This window comes from Rhineura floridana, chromosome 22 (assembly GCF_030035675.1).
Source record: "Rhineura floridana isolate rRhiFlo1 chromosome 22, rRhiFlo1.hap2, whole genome shotgun sequence".
Lineage (NCBI taxonomy): Eukaryota > Metazoa > Chordata > Lepidosauria > Squamata > Rhineuridae > Rhineura > Rhineura floridana.
In genome coordinates this window covers 755,909-768,727 of record NC_084501.1, presented here as the reverse complement: position 1 = coordinate 768,727, position 12,819 = coordinate 755,909, and the positions used below count along the sequence as shown (strand labels likewise).

The 12,819-nt window shown below is 51.3% G+C and overlaps 1 protein-coding gene across 1 annotated transcript in view; it reads right to left on the bottom strand.

Moving 5' to 3' along the window:
* PYGM (glycogen phosphorylase, muscle associated) overlaps positions 1–10,415 on the bottom strand; it is a 29,621-nt gene extending 19,206 nt beyond the window's left edge. Inside the window, exons 1-8 of the mRNA XM_061606881.1 lie at positions 10,019–10,415; positions 3,473–3,574; positions 3,230–3,308; positions 2,653–2,888; positions 2,209–2,320; positions 1,505–1,587; positions 1,163–1,306; positions 70–162 (exon numbers count right to left, since the gene is read on the bottom strand). Of these exons, the coding sequence (XP_061462865.1) occupies positions 70–162; positions 1,163–1,306; positions 1,505–1,587; positions 2,209–2,320; positions 2,653–2,888; positions 3,230–3,308; positions 3,473–3,574; positions 10,019–10,261 (1,092 nt within the window). The 5' untranslated portion in view covers positions 10,262–10,415. The remainder of the gene's footprint in view (positions 1–69; positions 163–1,162; positions 1,307–1,504; positions 1,588–2,208; positions 2,321–2,652; positions 2,889–3,229; positions 3,309–3,472; positions 3,575–10,018) is intronic.
* Between the last annotated feature and the right edge of the window lie 2,404 nt (positions 10,416–12,819).

Sequence of the window (12,819 nt, the reverse complement as noted above, 5' to 3'; positions counted from 1 at the left end):
TAAAGAACGAGGATTCTTCAGCCGCTGGGCCCAGCAGCAACCTTTTTCTAGAATTAAGCAGAGCCTCACCTTCTCCCAGTCTAGTTTCTCAATATCCACCAAGACCCTCATGAGTTCTGGGATGGCCAGTGAGGGGTGGGTGTCATTCAGCTGAATAGCAACCTGGAGGAGACAGGAAATGTAGACAGGAGGGAGGTCAAATCAAGTCCCAACCTGCCCAGCTGAGAGTGTTCCCCCTTCAGCCTGCCGCTAGACCACCATTGTTCCCATTTCACAGGTGAGGGAACTGAGGCAGCAAGACGGGAGCTTGCCCAAGGCCACACACCAGAGTATTAGGCTAGGAGTTCAGTTATCATAGGCGTCCAGAGTCAGACTGTGGGTCCAGCTAAGTCAACATCCTCTACAGCCATTGGTCTACCCCCCAGATATTGCTGGACTACAGCACCCATCATCCCTGACCATTGCCATGCTGGTTGCTGGGCTGATGAGGACCGGAGTCCATCTGGAGAGCACCATGTTGGCCACACCTGTTCTGCACTGATGGGCTGTGGCTTTCTACAGTTCCAGCCAGGGGACATTCCCTGCCCTATCTGGAGATGCAGCAGGTTGAATCCCAGACCTTCTGCAAGCAAAGCAGGGGATCTGCGGCCACTGAACCACGGCCTTCCCTACACAGAACTCTCTCTAAACACAGATGATGCAAAACTGCCAGGATTTCCATCCCGCTTTTCTGAAAATACAGAAGGGAGAAGTTGGGAACTCCGCACCCAGCACCAACTCTAGGTTTGGCCATTTGGGGGGGACGACTTTTCAGCAAAATGCCCTCCTGTTCCTCCTCCTTGCAGTTCCCACCAAAGCCAAGTGAGAGAGGGCCAGCGGGTGAGCAGGCAAGGGCAGCTGCTCCCCTCTGGTTGCTTGCTGCCGACTCCTGCTGGGCCTGACAGAGAGAGAGGTGAGCGGCTGGCAATGGCAGGGGAGCATCAACAGGGCTAGCGGGTGCTTGGGGTCAGGAACTAGGGGGCCCTAGCTGGTCTGCGGGCCTTGGCAGGTGCCTAACGATGCCCAACCCCAAATGCACTCCCATTCCCCCACAAAGGAATGAACCCCGGACGTTAATGGGAAAATCTGCCACTGCACCCTCCGCGGAGGCAGTCGCCAGTACCTTCTCTGGGAAGGCGTCAAAGGAGGTGCGGACGGGATCCCGGCTGCCAAACTTGGAAGACTTGAAACGGCGGATGATGTCCTGGAGGGTGGCGGCCACCACAAAGTACTCCTGCTTCAGACGCAGCTCCTTGCCTTCGAAAAACTGGGGGGAGGGAGGGGGGGAAGGAGCCACCAGCACGACCCCCCAAGTCAGAAACGCGAAGGCAGTGGGAGGAGGGACGCGCACACCATTAGCCCCTCCCACCCGGATGGACCCACACTTTTCTGGAGTGTTCTTTGCCCTCATGCATCGAGGGGCTGGGGGGGCAGCAAAGCGGGAAGGGTGGGGGAAGGGACTCACGTTATCATTGGGGTACAGGACACGGGAAATGTTCTCCGCCAGGTTTCTGTCCAGCACGGCCTGGATGTAGCCCCCAACGTTGACTGGGGGAGGGGAGGGAGAGAGGGAGGTCAATACAATTAATATTCACAGGACCTCAGGAATCTCTGCAGCACAAGAGTTATTGAGAGGACGCTCCCGTATTCCAGGCCAGGCCACTTGACTGATGGGGAACTCCAGAGAGGAGTCTTCCCCAGTCCACCTGGAGATGCCAGCAGGGACCTTCTGCATGCCAAGCAGGCACTCTGCTCCCTCCCGTGGGACCTCAGACCAGGTCAGACTACTCTGGCCACCGAGCCTGGCACTGCCTGCTCTGACTGCACAATGGCCCCTCCCTACGAGAGGCGCAAGGACACCCAGCCGTGCACCTGCAACGGCCACTGAGTAACTGCCAACAGCCAGCCAGCCACAACATAGCCTCTGGGCTGGGAGAAAAAGGCCTCCCAGGTAGAGGCATACCATAAACCACAGATCAGCTCTGCACTGGAGCATCAGGCTAGCCAGAGAGTGGGAGGCCACTTCAACAGCCCTCCTCCTTCCACTTAAAGCCCCCCTTCCAATCACATCGCAAGCCGACCTGTGTGCCCATTGAGCTACAGGGGCCCTTCCCTCTGCAAGGGGGTGCCACTGCCCCCCAACCCTAACCCTAACCCCAACCCACTTACAGTCCTTCAGGTTGAACTCATTGGGAGCCCGGGCAGACCACAGCCGCATGGTGTTGACTGTGTTGTTGCGATACCCAGGGACAGGCGTGTCATAGGGGAGGGCAAGGACCACCTGCAAGGCAAGAGGGTGGGGGGTTCAGCACTGCATCGGGACCTCCCACCGACATATAGCAAACCCAGCCAGGCGCCTGGGATGAGGAGGGACGCAGTGGGCAGTATCCCCCTGCAAGTTACCAGAGGGCACGGGAGTCTACCACAGTCTCAGGCCCCTGCAAGCCATACTTTGATCCACACAAGGGTGCCCTTATGCACGTTTGAGTCAAACCCATTCATGGGGGGAGGGGATCATCATCTACATTGGGAGCACAGTGCCAACATGCCGATGCCTGTCTGCCCCCGTGTTGCCCCCCTCCCAGAAGCAGGGTTCCTCCTCCTCCTCCTCACCTGGGTGTCCGCCCACTTCACGCTGTCCTGGCCGTGCTGCACATGGCCGTAGAAGTGCACAGGGATCATGTACTCAGGGCGCGCCTTCTCCCAGGGGTTGCCATACCGGAGCCAGTCATCTGCCTCCTCCAACTGCCAGCCCCCACAGATTTTCTGGTTGAAGATCCCAAACTCGTAGCGGATCCCGTATCCGTAGGCAGCCAGACCAAGTGTCGCCATGGAGTCCAGGAAGCAGGCTGGTGGGAGAGGACAATGGGCAGAGGGTTAGGGTAGAAAGGGGTGGCCATGGGGCTCTTGCTAGGGTTCTGGGCTTCAGCAGTCCACAAGGTCATCTGGGGCGGCAATTGTGGGAGCAACATCAACAAAGAAGTGCTTGACCCACAAGCTGCACTCCACAGGTCCACCAGAACCCAGCCACCCAGGCCACGCAGGGTGCAGCAACACTGACTTGGCCCTAAATCCGGTGACTGACCCTCTCCGGAGAGACCTCTGTGCCTCTCAAGTTCCCTCTCCACTGCCCCAAACCTTGGTTCTCCCAGGTGCTCTGCCATGGAGCGACAGGCCCCCTCACGCTCACCTGCCAGGCGCCCGAGCCCCCCGTTGCCCAGGCCAGCATCCTCCTCAATCTCCTGCAGCTCCTCCATGTCCAGGCCCAGCTGTTGGGCAAAAGGGGGGAGGCATGGACACAAGGGGGGAGGGGCGGGACTTGTTACGCTCCAAGAATCTCTCAAGCCCACCATCCCTCATCAGCCTCGCCTCCACCCTTGCTCCCAGCCTTATGCCCCCCCCAAACCCCCTAGCCCACTGAAAGCCGCCAAACCTGGTAAGTAGCTTCATCGCAGGCATTCTGTAAAGCCAGGTTGACCATGGTGTTCTGCAAAGTGCGCCCCATGTAGAACTCCAGAGAGAGGTAATAGATACGCTGGGAGAGGAAGAGGAAGGCTTAGGAATGCCCAAACAGCCACGGAGATAAACAGATAGATGGACATATATTTACATGCCAGGCGAACCTGTGAGCATGCGTAATATTTGCTGGACAAAAATGTGTGCCAGTAATCTCATGTAGATAGAATTAGATTTGGATCTGGATCATTATGTTGTTCTGATTGACAGGGCCAGCACCAGGCATGCCGGGGCCCCAGCACACACACTCACGCCCCACCTACCTACCTTTCCCTTGGTGAATGCTGCCTGCGCTGTTGGTTGATGGCACACATGCGTGCCACGTGCATGCATCCCTGCCATCAACCAAGATGGTGGCAGGGGCATCAGCCCCTTAGGGAAACCTCGGCTGCCATCTTGGTTGATAGCAGGCTTGTGCCCACAGGGCAACCAGCATTTACATCAAGGGGGAGGTAGGTGGGGCATGCAGGCCAGTGTTGCGGCCTGAGCAGCGGGGGAGGGGGTGCCTGGGAGCTCCCTCTCGTGATCCGCGGCAGGGTCAGGAGCTGACACTGCCATGGATTGCAGAAGGGAGCACTACCCATCCACCCTAAGGAGGGGCCCCTTGGGACCCTTGGCCAGGACCCAACCTGGCCGCCCTCTGGCACCTGCCCTGCTTATTGAACAAGAGGTTATGTCTTTATCACATTTTATTGTTGTTGTTTTGAAATATAATACCTTTCCTTTAATTCTGTAAATATAAATATAACACTGAGGATAATGCTTTTAACCGTGAATTTTAAAAAGTGTTTATTAAAACATAGTGTTTTTTTATTTGAATAACACAGAAAGAAAAGAAAAAGGGCAGAAAAGTAGGGGGGAAAGGAAAATCACTATAAATAGATATGAACAAAGGGGGGGGGGAAGAACATGCACAGAAATATGTAAAATAAAAGATATATAAAATCATTCTGTAAGCATTGTTACCAGTAACATATCCAGCTAAACATTTTCTTGTACCTCATTAAACCAAAGCATAACAAACAGACTCCACTTTTCAGTAAATGAATGAACAGGCTGCCCGCCTCCCTCACTTTGGTTGTCTAATTCACTGCATCTTACTGGATCTTCTTGTTTATAATTTATTGTATGTCACCTCAGAGGGGCTTTGTGGCCAAGAGATATGGTAAATTTTTTTTACCGTATATAATGTATGGCAGTGAAACTTTGCCATGCAAACCTTACAGAAAAGAAGCCATTTCTGGAGGAAATGCAGGGCTATGTGGCCATGGCTAAAGGCATGATCCTGTACACAAGATCCATGAGCTGAGGGGCTCTAGGAAGCGGCAGAAGCTCCAACTACACTGGGGGCACCTGAGATGTGCAGCCACTGACATGCCCTATGCACCCATGGAACTCCACGACACGCCAGCGAAATCCTGTATTGGTGGAGCCACCAGCAGAGTATGTGGAAAGGGGTGGAGTTACAGAGGAGAAGCACGCTTACGGTAAAATCCTGCACACCTTCCATTCGTGGCCATGCCCCAAATGGCAGAACTTTACACCAGGCCAGCCTCATGTCTCCAGACCCAGCATAATGAAACACGAGATGTTTTGGCCTGTTAACTAAGATTAAAAGAAGAGAGCCAACAGCCTAATAAGTTATCTTCAAAACTTTCAGTTCTCTGTTTGTTATTGGCATATCTTCTTCAGTGGATTCGGACCATTCGTTTTATTGACTGTACAATCCTATACACGTCTACTCAGAAATAAACCTCACTGTGTTCAATGTGACTTACTCCCAGGTAAGTATGTGTAGAACTACAGCCTTATTTTACAGTTGCATTTGAATTTGTGGTTTTCTTTCTCATTATCTGAAATTTGCCATAATTGTGGCTCTTTTCATATCATTTGAAAATATGACAATAAAATGTTTCATTTGAAAAGGCAGGGGATTTGTGGGGGTAGAACAAGGGCCCCCTCCCAAGTTGTATTATCAAGGCAGACTGCAAAACTCTGAACTTTTCTAGCAACCCTGTGGTGTTTTTTTAAAGCAATCCATTTTTATTTTACTGAATTTTGTTCAAGTCTCAACATTTGGGAGATGGGGTAGGGAGAGATAGATCATCATCAGTCACAGACACTAGCCAAAACTGCCTGTGTAACACAGTCAGATGTTGCTCACTATAGCGACTGATGCACCACCAGCTGAGGAAGAACAGAGACAAGATGCCCTGCAATCAAACAGCTCTGCCACCCTGAGCCCCGATGATGGAGACCTGGTGGCTGAAAGCAGGAGCTGTGAAGCAGCCCACATGAAGCAGCCATATTCCAAATCAAGAGCACTGGTCTGTCTAGCCAAATATGAGGTTCTCACCCTAATGGTTCTGAATGAAGGGCCGATGTAAACAGGAACATGGGACGCTGATGCTGGTCCATCTAGCCCAGGGGTAGCCAACATGGCACCCTCCAGATGTTGCTACGATTATAGCTCCATTCATCCCTGGCCATTGGCAATGCTGGCCGGGGCTGACTTGGAATCCCACAACTTCTTGTGGGAATCACATGGGCTGTGGCTGGTCTACACAGGCTTGCAGCGGCTCCTAGCTAGAGACTGAACCCAGCACCTCCCGCATGCAAAGCACAGGCTCAGTGAAGAAATGGTTGTCCCTCCCTCAAGCACAAGATGCGGCCTTGTGTCAGATCAGACTGTTTGTCCACCTTGGCCTTGAGCGTTCCACACAAAAGTGTCTTCTCCACCCCCGTCTGGAGCTGTCAGGGACTGAACTTGGCCCTTTCTGCCTGCAAAGAGCTACGGTCTCTCTGCACCAGCAACTTACTCGGTTGTTGTGGCACCAACTTATGTATCGCAAAAAAAAAAAAAGAGATAAAAATGCAACATCCAAAAAGAGGACTGATTGGTGCAAACTTAGAAATAACTATTATAATCTAAATAGAAAAGTAATGCATCTCCCCAAAGTCAAGAAGACTGACCAGGTGGCTGCTGTGTGCTTAGGCTGTTCCTAACTGTTGAGCACGTTCACGTTAAGCATCCCCCTTCCTTTCTCAGGGCTCTTTATCTTGAAAGAGAAGATGGGACGAACAACTCTTCCAATAGAAGACTGTCCTCTGTAAAGCAGAACACAGGGCCACCCTGCCAGCTCGATAGCCAGGCGTTTGTTTCTTTGTTTATTGACTGGCTGATGCAGGTCACCGTGGAGAACCAAGCCACATCAGTAAATGTTGTCTGTGGGACAACATTTGCAAAGCTATCCTAATCTCAATTCCTGGATATTTTGGGAACTGGGTAGAGTTACTCAGGCTGCAGTCCTAAACACGTGTACTAGGATGCAAGCCCTAGTTGATGACTGAACACAGTTAGGACTTTACTTCAGAGTAAACATTCACAGGATTGTCACTGGCAAGAGGCATGCATTCTGCACATGCTCAGAGGCAGCCTGCTTTGTTATTACTATACGTATTCTGCAGCTCCACTTAAAGCAATGTGTGTTAATTGCAGATCATTTTGCAGACTAAATGTGCTACCAAAAATATTTTTAAACAGCAGCATTCCTGAAGCCACTCTCAGTGCACCGTTCATTGTCAGTGCTCTCACTGGGAGATTCTGCCACCAAGCCCAACTTCTGCTATTTTTCTGGTGGCTGAACCGTTTGCAAAATGCACATTCCCTCGAGAACAGGCTCTGTCCCACAGACTGTCAGGGCAGCCAAAACTCACTGCTACTTTTTACCAACTGTTTTCTCATTTGCAGTGCCTCTAGTCTTGGACCACGCACATCATCTCTCTCATTTACAAGTAGCCAACTCATTATCTGAGGAGGGGTCCTTATGTAACCAAAATGGCACTGCCCATCCACAAAAAGGAAGTGCCTGCAGCATGGGGGAACCCCAAGGTTTAAAGAAGCATAGAACTCTTTAGGCCCAGACACCTCCTCTCCCAAGACAGCCCAATGAGGACCAAGCAGGCTGCAGCCAGAATACTGACTGGCTACTGGGGGTGGTAAGAGAGTACCCTGGAAGATGGCATGGCTGGCTCGCTGGAACCCTGAAGTGCAGCCCTTCATGATGCAACATTTATTTATTTATTTTTATGTATTACCCACCCTTCACCCTGAGGTTTCAAGGCAGGTTACAAACATTTGAAATACTTTTATTGTTTTATTATTATTATTATTAGTTTCCCAGAGAGCTTTGCGAATGAGTGGGGATTTGAACCAAAGCCTTGTCAGCCCTCTAACCATCACTACGCCGCACTGGCTCTCAAACTAAAGTAAGGATCCGCGTCGAATCCCTGCATCATCGTCATGACTCATGGCTTCAGAAGAATCTGCCTTCCCACCAGGTGGGGACCTGGAGCCAGCCTCCACATCATCACTGGGGTTAGCAGCACTTGATTCCAGGTCAGGTCACATCACACTGTCAGCTCTGGGTGGGATGGCGCCTTGGCATTGCTCACTCCAAATGAATCAGTGCCCTTCACCCTGACAACTGACGGCAGCACTCTAATCATTCTCAGAGGCAGTCCTAGTGTTGTTTGTTCCATATGGGTAGTACTGAATGCTAGTCCAACTCAGCGTAGACCCACTGAAGTTAATAGACATGACTAACTTAGGTTTATTATTTTTTAATGGCTCTACTCCAAAAAGGACTTAGCTGAATACAATCCTATGCCTTTAGTCCTTAAACAACTTTCTGTAAACAACGGGGGAACAATCTAGGGTCTTAGGAGACACAGCAAACTCATCATCTGTTGCTTCAGAAGGCCAGGACTATAAGCAGTGGGTGCAAGTTGAAGGGAAGCAGCTTTTGGTTAAAAATAAGGAGGAACCTTTCTAAAGGTAAGAGCTCTTTGACAGAGGGCAGACTTCCCTTGGGCGCTGATGAGCGCACTGTCTCTCGCCTTTGCTCGAGGTGCTTAAACAGGGGCTGGAGGCCAGGGATGCTGTAGTACTTGCACTCTGCACTGAGCAGGGGGCTGGGCTAGATGACCTCCAACGTCCCCTTCAGGCTCTTACATCCCTTTATTCTATGTTCAGCCATAGCACTGAAGGAAACAGTTCTTGGACTTGCTTAACCAGCACAAACTAAGCACTTTTTGGAGGACCTGGAAATGGGCAGGACTCAGAAAGAGGTGTTGTGGGTGGGGGCGGCGGGAAGATGTTTTCTCTGGCAGAAGGAACCTGCACCCAGGTGCCCCTCCAGAACGGAGAGCATTGTCCAGTTGACCTTTCAAAGGCCAGCAAAAGGAGACCAACCCATCTTAGGAGTGCGGCTGCCGCTGCCACCATTGGCCCCTTTTCTGGTATCCTTCCCCGGAGCCCGGCTGCTGCTGACACAGCCCTCCCTCCGCCAAAATTAAACAGCAAAAGTTCACCGCAAATGTCAGGCTGGGCTAAATTTAAAGAGAAAAGGAGGAAGCCACCTCCCCCCACCCAGCATGGTCAATCCCTCGCGGGGCAGAGGGCGGGAGGCAAGGGGCCACCCGGAGACCCCCACCCCGCTCCCTTCCTCACAAAGGGGGGAGCATCTGGGCATCCTAGGGTGGGGATGAAGGGGAGAGCCAGCCTGGGGGCTGCCCGCTCTTTGTTCCTGGGAAGGTGCCCTTCAGCCCAGTACTGCCTGCTGGGGCAGGCAGCAGCACCCCACCTCTTGGCACCTGACCCTGCTTTTTGCTGGAGACCTCCTCATGGGCCACGCTCATGCTGTACATGCAGAATGCCCCCCTTCCGCTGCCCCCTCAAAGGGAGGATAGATCCTCCCCCCAGTGCCTGCTGGCCTTCTGGGCCCTGCCTGGCACCCGCCTCAAGCACCCAGGTGGGAGCTTCCGGCCTTGGAGCGGGTGGCCACCCTTGCCCCCTGTGGGTTGGGCGACATCTTAAGCAGCTATTAATACCCACAGCGTTGGTAGCAGCTCTGTGTCCCGTCCCCTACCCCCACCCCCCCGGAGGAGGGCTTTAGCAAGCCAGAGTCCTGCCCCTGCCCCGTCCGGGGGGGCAGCTTGTACTGACTGGGGGGGAGGGAGGAGGGACGCGCCTTCTGGGCCCCAGGCACGCCAAGGACATCAAGAAGCGCGGGCGGTGGGGGAAGGAGTCGACGCCCGAGGGAGGGCCGGCCCAGCCTGGCACGAGCTTGGCGCTGAAGAAGACGCCGCGACACGGAAGCGCCGTCGGGCAGGAGGCAGCAGCGCTCATGCACCCACTGGGCAGGGACGATCCTCAAGAGTGGAGGCCAAGCCTGGCTCCGCTGGGGACGGCCTTCCCCCCCCCCCCCGCGCTCCCCCGAGAAGCATCCCTGCAGCCCAGCCCCTCCCCCTCGGACCGACCCCCAGGGTCTGCAAGCCCAGCCTCTCTGGCGCGGACGCCCCTGGAGAGCCCGCTGCGCTCCCTCCCGGCCACGGCAGCCGCCGCCGCGCCCGGGCAGGAGAAGGGCACAGCGCCGTCGGGGCGCGCCCCTCGCCCGCCCACCTTGGGATCCTTCTCGTAGTAGTGCTGCTGGGTGCGGATCCAGCGGCCGACGAGGTGGTCGCGAACGGTGTGCGCCAGGGCGAAGTAGTAGTCGCGCGGCGTGGCCACGTTGCGGTCCTTCACCAGCGTGAAGTGGAGGTGCCGGTTGAAGTTCTGCTTCAGGTCTGAGACGTTCTCCACGCCGGCCAAGCCGCGCACGCTGATCTGCTTCCTCTTCTCGAAGTCCGAGAGCGGCCGAGACATCCTGGCGGCGGAGCGAGGCGCGACAGCGGGCGGCGAGAGAGCGGGACCGCGACCGGGACCGGGCTGGACGGGGCGCACAGGGTCGGGACGGGACGGGACGGACGGACGGGCGCTGCGCTCCTCGCTTCGGCACCAGCGAACGCACCCAAGCCCCGCCCCTCGGGCATCTTAAACCCACCGGCTCCGTGCATTATTCATGAGGACGGGGCCGCCCCCTACTTTGCTTTCGGCCGCGCCCCCGCGCTCCTGAAACCCCGCCCACTGGTCTAGGGACACTCTTCTAGGTTATTTAGAGTGAAACAGAAAGTCCATAGTCCACTAGATAATGATATACAATTTCATAATATTCGCCTATATGTTTCCTAATAACAAATATAGACTTATTTGTTCTTGCACTTTATTATTCCAAGAAAATATAAACAAGCTCAATTTTCTCAAGTTGCTTTCTACTTCCCTGCCTTCTCTTGCTCGGGTCAAACATCCAGGCCATTTCCCAGATTCTGGAGAGTCAGGAATTTGTTTATTTATTTATTGTATTTATATACTGCCTCATAGCCGAAGCTCTTTATTGTTGTTGGCGGAAGATTTTCCCAGATTTTGCAGGTTTACATGTTTGCTGCTGTGAGTAAACAGGTTATTATTAGAAATATCAAGGATATATTTTTATGTCTACTAATGCAGGTATAAAAAAAATTATTTATATGGCATCTCCAATTTATGTGGGAAATATTTGCATTTGGGGATTTACCATCTCCAGCATTGGTTGCTTATCATTGGGTATAGTTTCTTCAGCCTAGCTGGGGTCAAATACTATACCAGCAAGTCATGATTTTACAAAAAAAAAAAAATTAAATAGTCTCGCAGAGTGTAAATTCAGAGATGGTCTTCCAAACCCAAAATGGTTTCTCTTCATATCTATTGCTAGACATATCCACGTCCCACTTTGATTCATATCTGAGTTGAGATAGTTCCAATTCCATGGTTATTTTATGATTGTCCCTAAGGTTCCTTTTAGCTGACTGTTTTTAGAAATCAATCAATTGTACTATCCCTTGTTGTTGTTGTTATGTGCTTTCAAGTCGATTACGACTTATGGTGACCCTATGAATCAGCGACTTCCAAGAGCATCTGCCATGAACCACCCTGTTCAGATAGTTCAGGTCTGTGGCTTCCTTTATGGACTCAATCCATCTCTTGTTTGGCCTTCCTCTTTTTCCACTCCCTTCTGTTTTTCCCAGTATTATGGTCTTTTCTAGTGAATCATGTCTTCTCATGATGTGTCCAAAGGGTAACCTCATCATTTTAGCTTCTAGTGGCAGTTCTGGTTTAATTTGTTCTAACACCCAATTATTTGTCTTTTTTGCAGTCCATGGTATGCACAAAGCTCTCCTCCAACACCACATTTCAAATGAGTTGATTTTTCTCTTATCCGCTTTTTTCACTGTTCAACTTTCACATCCATACATAGAGATCGGGAATACCATAGACTGAATGATCTTGACTTTAGTGTTCAGTGATACATCTTTGCATTTGAGGACCTTTTCTAGTTCTCTCATAGCTGCCCTCCCCAGCTCTAGCCTTCTTCTGATTTCTTGACTATTGCCTTCATTTTGGTTAATGATTGTGCCGAGGTATTGATAATTGACAAGTTCAATGTCCTCATTGTCAACTTTAAAGTTACATAAATCTTCTGTTGTCATTACTTTAGTCTTCTTGATGTTCAGCTGTAGTCCTACTTTTGTGCTTTCCTCTTTAACTTTCATCAGCATTCGTTTCAAATCATGACTGGTTTCTGTTAGTAGTATGGTATCATCTGCATATCTTAAATTATTGATATATCTCCCTCCAATTTTCACACCTCCTTCATCTTGGCCCAATCCTGCTTTCCGTATGATATGTTCTGCATATAGATTAAACAAATAGGGTGATAAAATACACCTCTCTCACACATTTTTTCTGATGGGGAACCAATCGGTTTCTCCATATTCTGTCCTTACACTAGCCACTTGTCCAGAGCATACGTTGCACATCAGGACAATCAGATGCTGTGGCACCCCCATTTCTTTTAAGGCATTCCATAGTTTTTCATGATCTACAAAGCCAAAGGCTTTTCTGTAATCTATAAAGCACAGGGTGATTTTCTTCTGAAATTCCTTGCTCCGTTCCATTATCCAACGTATGTTTGCGATATGATCTCTGGTGCCGCTTCTCTTTCTAAATCCAGCTTGGGCATCTGGCATTTCTTGCTCCATATATGGCAAGAGCCTTTGTTGTAGAATCTTGAGCATTGCTTTACTTGCATGGGATATTAAGGCAATCTTTCAATAATTACTGCATTCCCTGGGATTCCTTTTCTTTGGAATTCGAATGTATATGGAACGCTTCCAGTGTGGGCCATTGTTTAGTTTTCCATTTTTCTTGACAGATTTTAGTCAAAATTTGGACTAATTCAGTCTCAGTAGCTTGTAGCAACTCTATTGGCATGCCATCTATTTCTGGTTATTTGTTTCTTCCCAGTATTTTAAGAATAGCTTCTACCTCGCATTCTAAGATTTCTG